Raw genomic sequence first — 17,221 nt, forward strand, 5'->3', positions numbered from 1 at the left:
GATGACAATCTTTATGAAAGATATTGAATCTCAGCAGAGGGAATTACTTATCGTTGCCAACTTATTGAGCCGTATGTTGCCAATGCGACACATCGAAGCCGTGCGCTCACAGTCCCACAGACTCTATGCATAGCGTTTCGTTATTTTGCTACGGGTACTTTTATGTAGTGTCATGTTGATACGTTATCCTTATTCGCTGGGGTGTCTCCCCTTAACCCCTTCTGTTGTCCTTGGGTTGCTTTGACTAGGGCTGTCCCCACTCAGTCGACTAGTCGATTTTCTGGTTGATATGCTCTTGGTCGACTAAGATTTTTTTAGTCGAGCTGCCGTATGGCAGTGTGAGATCTGATTCCCGCTTGTGTCATCATTGCTGAATTAACGAAATGTTCCACAGAAATTGTATATTATATTACAGACAAATAAAGAAACTCAAAAAATATATAATTTAAAAGAAAAGGTGTTACTGTTTTCCCCTTCGTTAATCTGCGCTTTGTTTTGTTTTGTATTTTGCACACAGCACAAGCACAATTGGCTGCAGAACTAAAAACTCAGCCATAGCCTACTTTGTCGGTATTATTAGTCAAAATGGCAAAGAAATCTGTGGTATGGCAGCATTTCATTAAAGTACATTTACAAAGTACCGGGTGACTCGAAAAACGTTGAATGTGCCAACAAGTTTGACATTGCAGACATCCCAAACTGCAGAGACTCATTTCCGGGAGGTCGCTCGCTGGGCTCGAACGCACGACCTCTGACTTGCCAAGCGCGACCACTACCAGCTACGCCAAAGAAAAGCTAGCTATTCGTTGACGCGGGTAGCCCATTACGTACCTGAGGAGTGAGTTTCACAGTTTCACACCCGTTACACTCTTATTTGCAAGGGTAAACAAACAATATTTTTTATTTGGTTACATCAGGACTGGTGATACGAGTCTTATTAATAGTAGGCTATTAGCGGCTGAATTTGCAATGTCGAGCAGCCATTGAGTCAAATCACAAAAATGTTTGTATGTTTTTAAGCGTTTCAAATTTCGATTAGTCGATTTTCAGACGTTTTAGTCGAGTGTTGGTCGACCAAAGAAAATCTAAGTTGGGGACAGCCCTAGCTTTGACCCATTTTCGAATTATTTCCATATCAGAAATTTGGGTTTCCTTCAACCAAAACATTTCAAACCCAAAAAAACAACGTGTATGGTACCGTACAATGCTCTTCACAAATGATCATTTCACTACTTTCATTGAATTTGGATGTTTCATTCACTTTTATAGTATTTTTCAAAAAAACTATAAATAGGACATTGAAAGAAAGAAATGGTGAAAACCCACACAAAAGACTCAAATGCACAACAAAAAAATATTTGGGACAAGCCACAAAAAGGTATTAAAAGACCAAAATGTAGAAAAAGGTTTAACAAATACATTCTCCCTTACGTAAGAACACAGAAAAAGAATGTCAGTGTAACTAACTTTAGTGTCATTCATTCAGTCATGTACTACCTTCTTCTATCTCCAGCCTTGTTTTTTTTTTTATTAAAAGCCTCTTATACTCTATATCGAGCTCCAGGGTTCTTTTATACAGGGCCCTCACATTGTCTACTCCAACCTGAAACAAATAAAGAACATTGTCCCTTTGCAAGGCACACTTGGAGAAAGTTGAAGGTGTACATTTGACTACTGTGTTTCAAGGTTCATTGCTTATATACGGTGGCCCTGAAGTGCAAAAGACACCCACTAACATGAATGCATCCCCCAAATGAAAACACTCCCCCCGAATACGAGTCAACTCCCCCCAAATAGGATGACGTGCTTACCTCCCCCCAATACAAACGTATGCTCCCTTAAGTGAAAAAACGACTTAACATTAACTCAAAAACACACTACATTAACTCAAAATGGAAATGGTTGGTACTGGTACTACACTTTGTCACAAGAAATAAGAAATTGATTGACAGAAGTACAAAATGCAGTAGCCTGACAGAGTTGTGCACCAGGACATTTATTTGGGTATCGACGCATGTTGCAAATAGTAGGCTACTTGAGCAAAAGCATAAATTGCTTTTTAAACAAAAAAATCGATAGCCAAACAGCTATCCTGGTCCACTCTGTTATTATCATAAACTTGATCGTTTGGTTTGGAAGGAAAGAAGAAACATTTTTGTAAACACTTCTGAGTCATGACTTGCACTACTCTCTATTTTAATCAGGGTCATTCCTTACGTGGACGTGTATTATAATATTTCACGCAGGAGGACCAGACAAAGTTTGTAAGATTATTGTCTGCTCCTCCTGCGTGATATATGCATCTCTTGTTTTGTCCATATTTGCAATTTGGACATGTTATTGACCCAAAACAAATGTCAGAAGTTGTATTTAGAACATGTCGGTTATCAGAAGACTTGTTAGGATATACATTTGACTATTTCAAAGCTTTAAAGACCTAAGCACACAGTCTACATTCAGAGATAAAATAATTCACAAGTTCTGAACTGTAACAGGGTTCACATCAGGAGTGTGGGAATTGAAAACCTTTTAAAATACAGTCTTGTTAAAAATCTCAACAATATCAACCTTGTTCCTGACCTTATCAAAGTCCCTGACCAGATGATCTCGGAGGGCTGAGGAAATGTTTGAGCCTGACAAAGATTTTATAAATAACTAGATTAGATGGGCTCAGATGTTTTTAAGAAGTCTTCTTCAAAAGAAAATTAGATTTCCTGGTCAACCCCAACCTTTTATCTGCCAGGGCTCAATGACAGACAGCACTGTTAAACTTTACCATGGCTTAATACGTCTCCGTCTAATTTATAGTATTCAATTGCCTGAGAACATTGCCAGATTTTTCGGTCAACAGATTTATATTTCACAACAGAAGCATGTCTATCATAGTCACAAAGATAATTTAAAAATAATTCCAAAGACGGAACGGGATCATTGTAGTTTACTTCAATCCCACTTCTACAAACCATGCTGAAAGACCTGCTCAGCAAAATGATCGAAAAGTACCTTTAGGGAACCCTCCATTTTGTAACACTATACATTAGTGTTCTTGTCATCGTCATTTAAATGTGCAATATAACATACACATGCATAAGAAGATAAGTGATAAATTTCAGGACCCACATGTTAGTATATTAGTACACACCTTGCTAGTATGTTAGCAAGGTGTTAAGTCTAGCCTAACATATGCTGCCTGGACAGCTTCAGGTCATATTGGGATAGATCCTCTATGCTGGAGAGCACTCTCTATGTGAGGGTGGGTGTTTGGATAATTTGTGACATCTACTCCTTTTGGTGTTAATCCTTCATTGTCTTAGGAGCGTCCTAAGAGTGCAGTTTTTCCTGCGGAGGTAAAGTCCAAGATGACCGTAGAGGAGCAGAATGAGCGTATCCGCAGAAACCAGAGCAGCTCTGTGAGGGACAAGAGACGCAGCCTGAACCTGTCAGGGGGCCAGTCCACTTCCAGCTACAGAGTGGTATGTTGCTGACAGACACTCTCCTACCATTGGTTGGTGTGCTTTTCTTCTGATCTCCGGACCTGACTCAAGGTAGTCGTATTCTATGACTGCCAGTGCCACTTCCTGACAGCTAGTTGGCTGGCTTTTGGGCCTGGTTTCCTGACCTAAAGCTCATTGGTTGTCTCTGTTATGTTGCTGGTCAGGTGCGTCGGCGGCTGACGGCCCACGAGGTGGACATAAAAGACTTAGAGGCAGCGGTGCGTGGTGAGGGAGTGGAGTCCCCCAGGGAGGAAATTGCCAGGCTGAGGCGATCGCAGATTGAACCAGACCACTACAACCTGGATATTAATAACGAAGTGCGTCGGAGCAACATAATACCTTGACACCCCAGTCACTCAGCTCCTGGTGCCAAACCTTGATTTTTGTGATGTTGTTTGCAGCTGTTGGCCCCAGACAAGGTTTTGATCCCGGAACGGTACCTGGATGTAGAGGAGGATGCCCCTCTGAGCCCAGAAGAGCAGAGGGAGAAACAGAAGAAGGTGGAAAGGATCAAGACACTCATTGCTAAGTCAAAGTATGAAGCCCACTGCTGTCTTCCCCATGCACACACGCATAGAGAACAAGGCCCTGAACACCACTTATCTGGAATGTGAAATCGGGTCAGGGTGAAACTCCTGGTCTCTCTTTCTGCACACCTCTCCCATCCTCATCCCTCATACTCCCCAACCTCTCTTCTTTATCCTTTCTTTCTCTGTGTCTTTCCTCTGCCAGTCTCCAGAACGTGGTGCCCTTATTGGATGGTCCGGCTGAGGGGAGGAGCCAGAGCCACCCAGAGCAGCAGCTACAGGAGCAGGAGAAGCGCATCGAGATCTCCTGCGCCCTGGCCGCTGAGGCCTCTCGACGCAGTCGCCTCCTCTCTGGTGAGGACACCATCTACAACACCTCCCCACCCCTACCCCATTGTCACGGTTACAGACCCCCAACATCATCAATGCCCTGCTGTTGTTAGGCCCCCTCAATGAAAAAAAAAAGATTATGGCATGACAGTCCCTTTCTGTTTCCCTAGCCCCTCTCCTCCACCACACAAAAAACCTACACATATCATTGTGTTAAATAACACACAAATTACATCACTTGTTCAGGGTTAAATCCTAATTTGAGATTATTTTTGCAATTTTGTTGAGGAGAGATTTGCATCAAGATTCACATACAATCTCAAATGAGGATCTCAAAGGATGGCTTTCTTTCACTGTCTAAAACTGTCTACCAATATCAAGCCTGGGCCTAATCGAATAGAAACTCTTTAACACTCAAATTCAAATGGAATAATGTGTCTCAGTATACCCAGGAATGCTGATATTACTGTCAACTCGTCCCAAACAACCTGACCCTCATGTACTTATGTCTACTGCAGTTACCCTAAATCTTTCACACTAACAGTACCTTAGGTTGTAAGGACATGCTCTTAAGGGCCTGGAAGAATTCAAGAGCTTGAGCCATATTAGTGGAACTAATAGCTCTGAACATGCTTAATCACTCCTTGAAGATGAGTTAATGAACCCACTAATATGGCTCAAGCTCTTGAATTCTTCCAGGCCCTTAAGTTTTTGATCAAATAACCTAAACCGTGTCAAATTAATTAATTTTCTAATGGCAAGACCGTCCAAACTTTAGAAAATCTTCATCAATAGAATGTTTTGGGTACAGCAGGGTGAAATGACAATGGATAGTAGCTTGACATATGCAGTCTACAGTTGCACATTGTCACCACACTCTCTCAAAACCAACTATTGGTGGCAAAAATATTAGGCATATCTTAACATTTCTTGCATATATTTACAGTTTCTTCATGACTCACGCCATGCTGTTAATAACTATACTATACAAGCACATTTTGTATTGACAAAACAAGGTGTTGGTTGGTCAAGGACTCTAATATTGAATTCCTCACAAGAATGCGTTGGTGTGTATCTATGATACAAAAGTAATATCCAGGTCAAATGTTATTAGTGAGTATGGTTTTAAATGTCCGATTTTAAAGTCTTATGAAACATCCCTTGACTGGGTTGGTATTGATATTTCACTCATTTGGCTCACACAATTACTGTTAGAAAACCTATTTTCCAACATTATTATCCATCTGTGGGGAATATAAGTCCTATGTAAGATTGCATGTGTTAAAATGGGACCTTTCTTGTCCTGCTTGCTGATGCAGCGCTGTGCCTCAAGCCCAGGGTCACATCTCTTCTATTGAGATGTGGTCTTCAGTCAATCCCACCTCCAGTCACCCCCCACCCCCCTCTCCTCCACTGCTGCCCCTTTCCTTTGCTTGGTCCTAGTTTTCGTTCTCTCTTTTGTATTCACTACTCCCCCCACCCCCTTCCCACATTCCATTCCAGCCCAGTGTGCCCCCAGTCCCCCCACTTCCCCGACCAACCTGGCCCCTCTCCCTTCCTCCGCTGACTTCTCTGACTCCTCCCACATCATGAAGGTGTGAAGGTGAGTCCCCCCGTCCACCACACAGCTTCTACCGACCAAACATACCCCCCATTCTACCCCTCCCTCTTCTTAAAGTCCAAGATGAAAGTAAAGTTAAGAAACTCACCCCCACCTTCTCCCTCTCTGTCACATTATGGTTTGTTTTCATAAATTTGGGGCATTTGCTTTTTTTTAATGTAGGACAGAAAGGTTTAAATCCCACTCACAAAACAGGTCAAGAACAGAATATTTTATTATACTAAGGTAACATTTGAAACTCATATTGGGACTATCCATGTTTAATGCTCAGTTGCCTGTCGCTATATTTTCCGGAAGCATCATATTAGCTGACATGATCTGGTGCCACGCATTTCATATTGGATTTGCAATTACTTAATTTTTTTTTTTAACAGCAGGATGAAACAACGGTGCCACAGTGTCTAGCCATTAACTTGATTTGTCCAGCAGTCAGAACTGTTTAAGGAGGAAGCAATCTTATTAAATGAAAGGAGTACTGCAGTCCAAACAAACTTCATCCATCTGCAGCTCACAACATCAACACTGGGCAAAGCAGTAATTTCTGAAAACAGTCAACTGTGCTGTCTTCATTGTGCTTTTTGTGGCTTTTTAATCAAAGCCATGAACCAAACCAATAAACCAAAATGTATTTGATTTAGATTCCCTACAGGCTGCCAGCAAGGATGTGAATCTTCATGATGTTCTTGCAGGGTGAATATTGGCAGTTATACGTGCTGAATGGGGCACCATTTAAGTGGGATGGGAATACACTGCCACCTAAATGATTTAATTGCCAAGTCTAATATGGGTTTGAGGTATCACCACTAAATAGGACCCTAATTCAGAGTAACTAAGGCTTCTAGAAAAAAAAGTAAACATGCACAAGTTGCATGCATACAAACACGCTAGCTACCCAAAGGATTTATTTTCCTGCAACAAGTATTTGGCAAAAACAAATCCAGCCTTCAACCCCAACTTCCAGCACTGGCAGACACACATGGAACCACTGCCGTTTTAATCCGTTCTGGTCATGGCCATTCCAAAACACGGACAACCCAAATTGAATGCAGATACCAATACCTCTTGTATGAGGTCCTGGAGTAGTACTTCCAAAATCTAACCATCTAATCTCTGCATTTTTCACCAACAATTTTGTTGCATACATGTTTCTGTTACATGCGTCTGTTCTGTCAACTGGAGCAAAATGTAAAATGATTCTGCATTTTCAATTGCTTACAATTTCAAACATATTTTAGCAAATGAAACGATCAAAACCAAAAGCCTAACAATTATAACATTGTGTCTTATTTATTGAGTAGTTCAATAGTTCATTTGTGGTGTCAGATGCTTGTGAAATTGCGTGCTGCTATTTTTGGGATGTGCTCATTGCTGAATAGGAACCACGTCTAAGACCAGGTAGCCTCAGGTTTCTGAAATAAATGAAAATATGTTTCTTTCTTTTAAATGTCTAGCTCAAGCCCTAGCATCAGTCAAGTTTGACGGAGCATCCTTTTGAACCCCAAAGAAACTTCTTTGTATCACCAGACCAGTGTAACAGTGCAACGGTCCAATGACAAAATACCAAGAAGATGTACCAGGAAGCTATGAGAAGGAGACGGCAAACCAAAATGTGTGGCAAGACTGAAAGTTCACTCCTCCCAACTCTGGAGGCCACTGTAACTGTGTGCTTCACCTTTCATTTGGTCATTCACTGCACTCACATGCTTGTTCTACTCAATCTCAGCCTGTCACAAAGGAGTTTTATGAATAGAAAACAACAATTCCAACAACAACATTTCAGGTACACGAGAAACAGGAAAGACCTAACCAGAAAAATTGAGGAAGCTCTTGCGTGCTACCCTGTAGTGCTCCATAGAACCCTGGTCAGTGAAACTATTCTTCTTTGTCACCCTGCTCAGGGGTTGAATTTGCTGAAGAGAGATTAAAAACCCCATTTGAATTTTGAGTTGAAATGTGACTTTATTTTGGACTAAATGTTCCAGGAGGGAACTTTCTGTATGTTGTGCAAGGTTCTCGGGTAAGGATTCCATGAACTGATGTAGAAGCTGATCCTCCATAGAGGATGGGATGAGGAAAGAGAAAGCTAGAAATTGTTTTAAGGAAAGTGATCAGATCAATCAGAGGTTGTCTGCAAAGGGCTAAAGAACAGTGCAGATGCTGGATGAATAGGCGGAAGAACAGTATACATGCTGTACCAATAGGGGTTTGAGGAAAATAGAAGCACAAGGGGAGGCTGTGTGGTAAAATAGCGCCTCATCTATACAAATGCTTAGAAACAGCCCATGAACTTTGATCTGCTGAAGTTACTCCAAACTGACAGAAAGAGTCCCACAAGTCCAAGACCTCCTCCCCCCACCCCAACCCACCCTTGTAACATCTGGATCACTGTGATGCTTCCCTACAGCCCCCCAGCCACCTGGTTGTGACTGTTTAACATCAACATCATAAGTGCTCCCTCTAACATTTAACATCAAAGCCATTGGACTTCTCACAGTCCTCTCACTGTTACCACTAACCATACGTAAAAATCTTAATGTGGGTAAAATACATTTAGATTTATTAATGTTTTCATAGTATGTGGGAAGACATCAGTGAATAAAGTGACCTTAGAATTGTAAGTCTGTTAGTTAAAAACACTTTAGTTGAATGAGCTAGCAATTTCCATTTTACCAGTTGACAAGAACCTATAGTGTATATCAACAAACATATCATATCCTACATTATCCTAAAATAGTGTGCCATATGTTTTGATCCATGGTTGGGTGTATTCTCAATTTTGTAGTGCAGATACATGCAATTCCAAGTGGTAATGTAATGTAACCTTTCCTGCATTAAGATTTGCAAAAGAAGTCCTAAAAATTGGGACAGTCCAATTGAATTGGAGAAACCCTAAATAAGTTACCAAAACAAATGTTTCACAAAAATCTGATATCAACAATATGATTGTATTTGAGTCTAAGTTTGTCATCATTGTCATATGAAAAAGTTAACCTTTCATATTGTTGTATTGTTGTTGTTTTTAGGTGTGATGTTTAGGAAAGATATTCATAAAATCATGACGTTTCAAAGGGTATTATTTTGCAATTCTATAAATTGGACTGGAAACATCTCCTGAGTTTATTCCATCCTAGTGCATTTTTACTATGTCAAGTGCAAGCTGAAGTTGGAGTTTTTATTAACTTTGTAAAAACAGTATTTTTCTATTCATTTAGATTTATTTTATGGGAACACCCAGTAAGCTTTGTTAACTGCTGTATAAAGAAAACGTATGTTGTCTACTCAGGATCAGGCATCTGGAGGGACTGGTGATTGAACAGAAAGACTCAAATGTTTTAAATCAACATTCTATAACCCTTTATTCAGTACAAAGTAACTTCACATGGACAATTTCAGTTTCCTCCAGACTTCATTCCCAAACATTAAAGTAGTTGATTCCTCCCTCTGGACTTTCATGTTTTGTCTCTTGGTAAGGAAAATTATTTTCTCTCTCATGTTCCATTTGCGTCTGTAAAAGTGAACCCTTATGCTGGTAAACCTCTACATTTCCCCTGTCAACCCACCATAGTTCCTCACTCCTATTTGTCATGAATTTCCCTCCCATGTGCCAAACTGGCACACAAGCTTTTTAGTATAATAAAAAAAAGGTTGACTCATAAACTATTTGAAAAGAATATCGAGAATAAATGGGAAGGAATTTGTTTTTACAAAGCAGTTAAAGGATTTAACAAGGCATAAAATACAGTTTAAAGAATACAGCTTATACGGTATATAATATATTTTCAAGTGTTTGTTTTAGTTAGTTTTTTTGTTAGTTTAGGGAATCCTAAGGTCAAAAGATGCAGTCCATATTTTTTTAGTAGCATGGGTATGTTATGTCAAACAAATTATGTTTTCAGTAAAAAGGATACATTTTTAACACATAAACAGGAATGCGTTTTCCACAATAGCGGAGAAAAATAAGTATTGCTGATATATTTTTTATTTATTGCTTTTGAGCATTGTCTTGAAGGCTAGGTTTGTGGGGATTTACAATATAAAGGTAGTTTTGAAAAATTGGTATTGAATGCGTTAAGAAATGCAATACAGCCAAAAAAGGATTGTTCGATATTTGATACTAATGTAGCATTAATGACAATGAGATTTAGCACATTGGTCAATGTACATATACTAATTTCAACAACATGTTACAGTTAACATCTTGCTTCTTTGGGAAAATACACAACTGCTTGAACTATGCAAACATATATATATATATATATATATAAAAACATTGTATGCTTGCTTTCGGAATACCTTCTTGCAATAAAGTGAATGTAAACACATTATATGCGTTTCTCTCAACTGTAGATGGTTTCAGAGTTACCCATCAGATTTTGTAAAAGCCTCTTAAAAACTGTCTCACTCTCTTGAATGATTATAATATTAGTTTTATTTTTTATCTTGTTATTGATATTGAGTATCACTGCCAAAAATAATTATACTACTGAGGACCTTTGCTCCATATGCTAATTGACAAGAATAACTTTTGTCCTACCATGTGTATGTCTGGATAAATAAAGTTTAAAAAAAAAATGTCTCTCTTGTGGTAAACAAGACATTTTTATTTTGGGGGGGGGGTGAAGTTGTGCATTTGAGACCACTTTTATTAGGACACATTGGTTGGTTAATGCTTTGTTTCTTGTTTTGTTTTTTCTTCAAGATTAAAGCGACTATTTGTTAGTTCTAGAAATGATAGCATAGCTAATGAAGGCAGGGAAGCAGGCAACTATATCATCACACTTGGGTTCAATCAGGATACCATTCAACACATGGAAAGTCATCCACTCTAATTCACACCAATTTGCCATTTGAAACTATGAAGGTATGAGAAATAATAGACTGAACATCAGATTCAGAAAGGGTGTTAATCGCCATGAACGTTTGGACAGACAAAGAATTTACTTTGGCAGGAAGGTGCATACATTCAACATATAGGAATCTTAAATCTTAAATATGTTGTCTAACTATACACTGTACAAAGTCCAATACTAACTAACTAATACCAAGGGGCTAAAGTATGTAAAAATGTAGAAAAAATAAATAAATAGCCATAACATACAATATAAAAATACAAATAGTACAAAAAATGCAAATAGTACAAAAATTGCAAATAGTGTAACAGTGCAATTTACAATATGGCATGGTGTCATTGTGCAGATAGTGATTAAAGTCTGTGTAAGCCCTTGGCCTTGTTGAAGAGCCCAGGAACAGATGGGAAGAAACAGTTTTTGTGGCGTGTAGTATTGGACCTGATGGACCGGAGCCTTCTGCCAGAGGGGAGTGGCTGAAACAGAGTGTGTCCAGGGTGAGAAGAGTCGGCCACAATCTTCTTCACTCGCCTCAGGGTCCTCGAGGTCTCCAGGTCTTCGAGGGTAGGCAGCGAAGCTGCGAGGCACCTATTGTTTTGTTCGTATTAGTATTATTATTAGGGGGCAAGCAGCGAAGCTGCTTATATAATTGTTAGTATTATTATTCTTATTAGGGTTCCTCCGGTAGGAGGGAACCTATTGTTATTGTTGGTATTCTTATTAGGGTTCCTCTGTCAGGAAGGGCGTTTCCTGTGGCGCAGGAAACGCCCTTCCTGACAGAGGAACCCTAATGTCCGATTTTCAAAGTGATGGCATTTCCACCCCATTGCTCAAATCTTTCTAAAACTTGGTGTGCCTGCATTATTTCTCATGGGGAACAAAAAAGCCGCAAGGACCCATAAGGTCCCATAAGGTCCGCCTGATGTATTTTCCTGTACAGTTATAATTTGGGAAAACCTTCAAAATTCCTCTTCTCTTGAACCAAAGGCCTAATTAACTTGAAATTTGGTACATAAATGTATCATTGACATATTTAAATGTTTTACTTAAGGCAATTGAATAAAATACAAAATGACTGAAAGGGGTGTATTTATGTAAATGTACACATAAAACCTCAATATGTTTGTGTCACTAAATCAAATGTCATTTTCAATGATGGGTTTTCAAACCTAATAGGCTTTAAGGTGACACGACCTTGAAGTACCATAAACAATTTTACATTGGTATGTCAACATTTGACTGAATTACAGCTGTTTGAACTTGGACCAAATCTGACAATGCTCGCCATTGGAGAAACAGCTTTTTTTTGTATCCAGTTACTGAACTTTGTGTATTCCATGCCTGGGAATGGCTCAATTGGCAATTGAATCAAAAATTAAATGGCTGAAAGAGGTGTATTTATGTAAATGTACACATTTCCTCAAGTTCTTTGTGTCAATAAATCAAATATAATTTTGACTGATGTTTTTTCAAACCTAATAGGGTTCAAGATGACCTCTCTCTGAAGTATCATGAACAATTTCACCTTGGTATGCCAAAATATGATTGAAGTAGAGCTGTTTCAACCTTGGCTAAATCTAACAACACTTACCATAGGAGAAACAGCTTACTTTTTTGTACAGTTACTGAACATGATAATATTCAACACTGAGAATAGCTCAACGAGCAGGCACTGTGATCTGCAAAATATAAGGTCGTAGGTTCGAATCCAGCCACACTGTTTGAGTCTTTCTTAAATTTGAAAATATGTTTAGTTACAGTTTTTCATGATTGCTAAAACGCATTTCTTGAAACAGTCAACCATTTTCTCAAAACACAAAACCAAATATTCAAACTCAATTTCCCAAATCTCTGACTCTTCTGGCAAAATCAAAGACTCGCTCCTAAACCATGTAACCTGTGTTCAAAATCAAACTATGCTTTCAGATCATAAACACAACCAATCAATATATAAACACTATGGAGCAATCATTAGACGCAACACAAAAAAAATTAGAACACAGAATATAGGCCATGTAGTTGTTTGTAAAGACAAATTTGTTCATGCATAATAAGTAAATGCATTTACGTAACAGTAAAGAAAATGCATTTTGGATTTTGAAACACTGAATTTTGGTGTTTCAACACCCATTGACACTTTCCTGACGTATGACTATGTTTAGCCTGTGTTCTGCACCTCTCTTTTGCCAACCGTCTCTGGAGGAGGGGATCCCTCACTGAATTGCTCCTCCCAAGGTTTCTTGCATTTTTTTCTCCGCAAGTGAGTTGTTCTGAGAGTCTTCCTTGAGGATTGAGGTTGGCTGAGGGGCAGTTCTATCGGCGCATGTGAAGTAGTGATGTGTCGTGAACAATTCGTTCATTTTGAACTAATCCTTATAAGGACTCGGGAGTAACGAGTCCTCTCAACGAGTGATTCGTTCATTTCCCGACTCAAAAAGCATTTTTTACGTGACCTGCATAGGCTCTGTAGCTAGAGGAAACTAACGATTCGTTCATTTCCCGACTCGGTCTTTCTACGAGTGTTTGGATCCTTTTTTCACGTGACCCGCATTGTATTTTTTTGTAGAGGAAACAGTTTCCTTATTCCCTTTCGCGTGGCCGCTGTTTTAGTAAGACGTGAATGATATTCGCTCAAGTTATCATACTGACTGGTTTTGTTATTTTCACTTTACATTTACACTTACAGTTTAGTGCAGTGTAATTGTTTGACGTGATAATTAAATGCTAGTGTGATAATACATGACCAAATCATACAAACTCACGATACATTATTTTAATGCAGGAATTTATTTTGAAATAGTATCTGCTGGTGCACATGTCATGCACTAACCTACATGAGAATATCATACGTGTTTGCAGTGGACGAAGAACCGAATCAGTAAAAAGAACCGAACTTCCCATCACTAATGTGAAGCCCTCTGTGACATTGCTTGTAAAAAGGGCTATACAAATACTGTACATTTGGTTTGATTTGAAAATATTACAGTAACCATCACAACTTAGTACTGTCAACAAAGAACAAAGAAAAACCCTCTGGTGTGCTGGATCCAGCCATGAAAACACTCCACACCTATGTCACCACAGGCCAATTCCATTGCCTGTAGGAGATTTACCCTGGTATATGGGTTTCAGTCATACAACTTCCACTGCCACACAGAGAAAAATTCTTCATTTGGGTTGAGAAAAGGGCTGTATAGTGGAAGGCAAACATTTACAGTAAAAAATGCTGGTTGATGTTGAACTATTCTCGTATACGGACACCATGGTGAAAGCTTACGGTGAAAGCTTACATTGTCCCAAACCAGCATTAGAAAAAAGTGTGAAAAATTTTGAGTCATTGTGTTTTACAGATGACAACTGTGTTGTAGTTGTGTTTACTATTTGCCACTTGTGTTTAAAAATTTTTAGCACAAGTGCATCACAGTGCAAAATGTGTTTAGTGAATGAGAATGTGTTTAGAGTTTTGCCAAAAGACTGTCTGATTTGACAAATTGGTTTAGTTCACTGACCATTTGATTCAGAGAATGGGGTTTAGTGTTTTAGCAATCGTGAAAAACTGTAAACAGAATGACATTGTTTTGAAGTACCATGCGTAATTTCACCTTGATATGTCAAAAGCTCATTGAATTACAGCTGTTTAAACTTTCGCCAAATCGAACAATCCATAGGTCACTGATCATAACAACGAGGTAGTCCCAAACATTGCAAGCAGCCAAAACATGAAGCATACATTGTGAAAAAACTAAACAAGTGCCAAAAGGGAAGACCCATAAGACCATGCAGTTATATATATATACAAGATTGCAAATTAAAACAACATAAACCACAAAAAAGGTCAGGACTGTACCTGTGGAAGAACAATCAATAGTAAAATATTTCACAGCGAGTACAAGACTTAACTTCGTTATAACTAACCTACAAGAGCAACAAGTCACTCAATAAGAGTCATTGTGATCCTGGAGGAAACTAACAACAGGTCTAGCCAATTATTCCTAAGTGCTGTTGTACTCCCGGAACAAGTGTGTCTTGAGCCTTTTCTTGAAGGTGGGGAGACAGTCGGTGTCCCTGATGGAGGTGGGGAGCTGGTTCCACCATTGGGGGGCCAGGCAGGAGAAGAGCTCCTGGTACCCAGCATGCAGTGCGACATGTCAAAACAACGCAAAGACTGGTGGAAAATGGTTTGGTTACAAAAGCCGTGCCAGGGATTTCAGTTGTTGTGTTCGTTCAGTTAGATGTTTGTAATGTTATTGTTGGTTAGTTAATGTAATCTTGTTGGTCACCCTGATTTTGCATGTTGTGTAGTTTAATGGGACCCGAGAGTCGGCTGCTGACCTGTCACAGGCTATTCTCGCAATGATTTGAATATGAGCACTGCCCGAGCTCAGTTGCCCACATGACTATTATAAGTTTAGAAGTGAGATCATATCTCAGGAAATATTTGCTAAATTGACATCACCTTGGTACAGGTGCTCGGGACCCTGTTCCAAAGAGGACCGCAAAAGATTGTGTCATCTAACCGCTGAGAGGCGATCCCTTGTCTGACACGTGTTAATTTGTGATACCAGATGAATTGATGCGGCCGCCATTTTATGTTTTATAAAACGTTTTTTACCTATTACTCCAACAAAATTTTCCAATATTCACCAAATTTGGCACAGATTATCTTCAGACCACAATCATATTGACATGTCAAAGTAAGACTAAATTACAGCTGTTAAAACTTGGGCCAAATCTGACAACCGCTTGCCAGTTAAAAAAACTGCTCATATTTTTACACAGTAACTGAACACAGTCATTTCCAGCTCTGAGAATAGCTCATTAGGATAAATTGGTGTCCTGGCAAGGGCAATGTAAGAAGTTCAAATCCAGCCAAAGCCAACGAGCCTGCCATGGCCCCGTTTTTTATTTAGCGAGACTGTAAGCCACTGCAAAGGAAGCCAGGTACAACTAGGGATGCGTATTGAGAACCAGTTCTTGTTTAGAAACGGTTCCCAGTGAACCGATTCCTTGGAATCATCAGCCACGATCTAACGATTCTGCTAACGGTTCTCTGCAGAGTTGCGCATGCGCAAACTTTTATATTTTATTCAGACTGCAGCAAACATGGCAACTAGGCAGAAGCGTTCTAAAGTTTGGTTGTATTTCACACAACAAAATGACAACAACGCCACTTGTGTAAAAAGTCTATTTCGTCAAAGGGAGGAAATGCCACAAATTTGAAGAAGCATTTGAACACACATTATGGAATGAAGTTAATGGATTGTCATGTGTTCGATGCACGCAGCAGCGTAGCTAATGTTCGCGCTTCATAAAGGTGAGCTAAACTACCCAAAAGTGATCACAACCACTTGTCACTGTGTGAAGCAATTTGCCTTTATTGTGTGTAGTCGATCAAGTTATCTTCTGTCCCGTCGTTTGAAGCATACATTTTTGCTCCGACATTCGTCTCCTATTATTGATCACTTCACGCTAATTATCGGAGGGCGTGTGTTATCAGCAAACGTTCGCGTTGTCGTGTTACCTTAATATTAGCTGAACTGAGCGACACTGTCATATTATATGATTTGAACTTGGCTGAAAATGGAAGATTCTATAGCTAAGCTAGCTATAACTGACATAGCTTAGCAATAGAATCTTCCATTTTCAGCCAAGGTCAAATAGAAGTGTAGAAGAAGAGCAACGTCAAAATGTACATGTGTATGTATACATACTGTATATGCTGTGTAGCATTATAGAAAATGATATAAAAGAAAATGTATGTAAATTAACTAGTTTGTGCTCTTTTTTCGCCCCCTTTCCCGATAAGAATCAATAAGAGAATCGATAAGGAATCGATAAGGAATCGAACCGATAAGCAGGAATTGATTGAATCAGAATTGTTAAAATCTTATCAATACTCATCCCTCGGTACAACGCAGTCGCTAGCTACCTGTAGTCTAGCTGTATATGGTCATGGCAATCCTCACACAAACTATCAAAATTATTTTAGATTTTCAAAACGGTTTGATCGGTACAGCCTATTAAAATCTGCGGCAAAGCCGGCAAACAGGAAGTTGGGTCGTATCTCAGCAAATGTTTGATGGATTAAAAGCTGCATTTACCCAGAACCCTGTTCTGAGAATGTCTAAAAACGTTTTTTGTTCATTTTACCTGCTTTACCGGTTTGGCCAACTCATTGCTGTTTGCAGCTATATTAATTTGAATGTATTTCCTCAATACATTTCAGATTTTGCTCAATGATTCCACTGTCCTTAGTATTCTCTCTTTGTCCATTTATGGTGATTTAGTATCTTATGAAACATGTATCACATATTTTTTAGTACAATATCTAATGATTGTACAAACAACTACATGGTGAAACTGGGTATCTTGTGTGTGGATGTTCTAAGTGAATATTCCTAT

General features: G+C 39.2%; 1 protein-coding gene across 7 annotated transcripts in view; it reads left to right on the forward strand.

The window, feature by feature from the left end:
• plekha6 (pleckstrin homology domain containing, family A member 6) overlaps positions 1-10,548 on the forward strand; it is a 206,347-nt gene extending 195,799 nt beyond the window's left edge. For all 7 annotated transcript variants that reach the window (XM_047025028.1, XM_047025025.1, XM_047025026.1 and 4 more), the window contains 6 exons: positions 3,315-3,473; positions 3,659-3,811; positions 3,896-4,029; positions 4,227-4,375; positions 5,855-5,954; positions 7,424-10,548. In XM_047025028.1, coding sequence (XP_046880984.1) covers positions 3,315-3,473; positions 3,659-3,811; positions 3,896-4,029; positions 4,227-4,375; positions 5,855-5,952 — 693 coding nt within the window. In that variant the 3' untranslated portion in view covers positions 5,953-5,954; positions 7,424-10,548. The remainder of the gene's footprint in view (positions 1-3,314; positions 3,474-3,658; positions 3,812-3,895; positions 4,030-4,226; positions 4,376-5,854; positions 5,955-7,423) is intronic.
• The last annotated feature ends 6,673 nt before the right edge of the window (positions 10,549-17,221 follow it).

Source organism: Hypomesus transpacificus, chromosome 9, assembly GCF_021917145.1.
Source record: "Hypomesus transpacificus isolate Combined female chromosome 9, fHypTra1, whole genome shotgun sequence".
In the NCBI taxonomy this organism is placed as follows: domain Eukaryota; kingdom Metazoa; phylum Chordata; class Actinopteri; order Osmeriformes; family Osmeridae; genus Hypomesus; species Hypomesus transpacificus.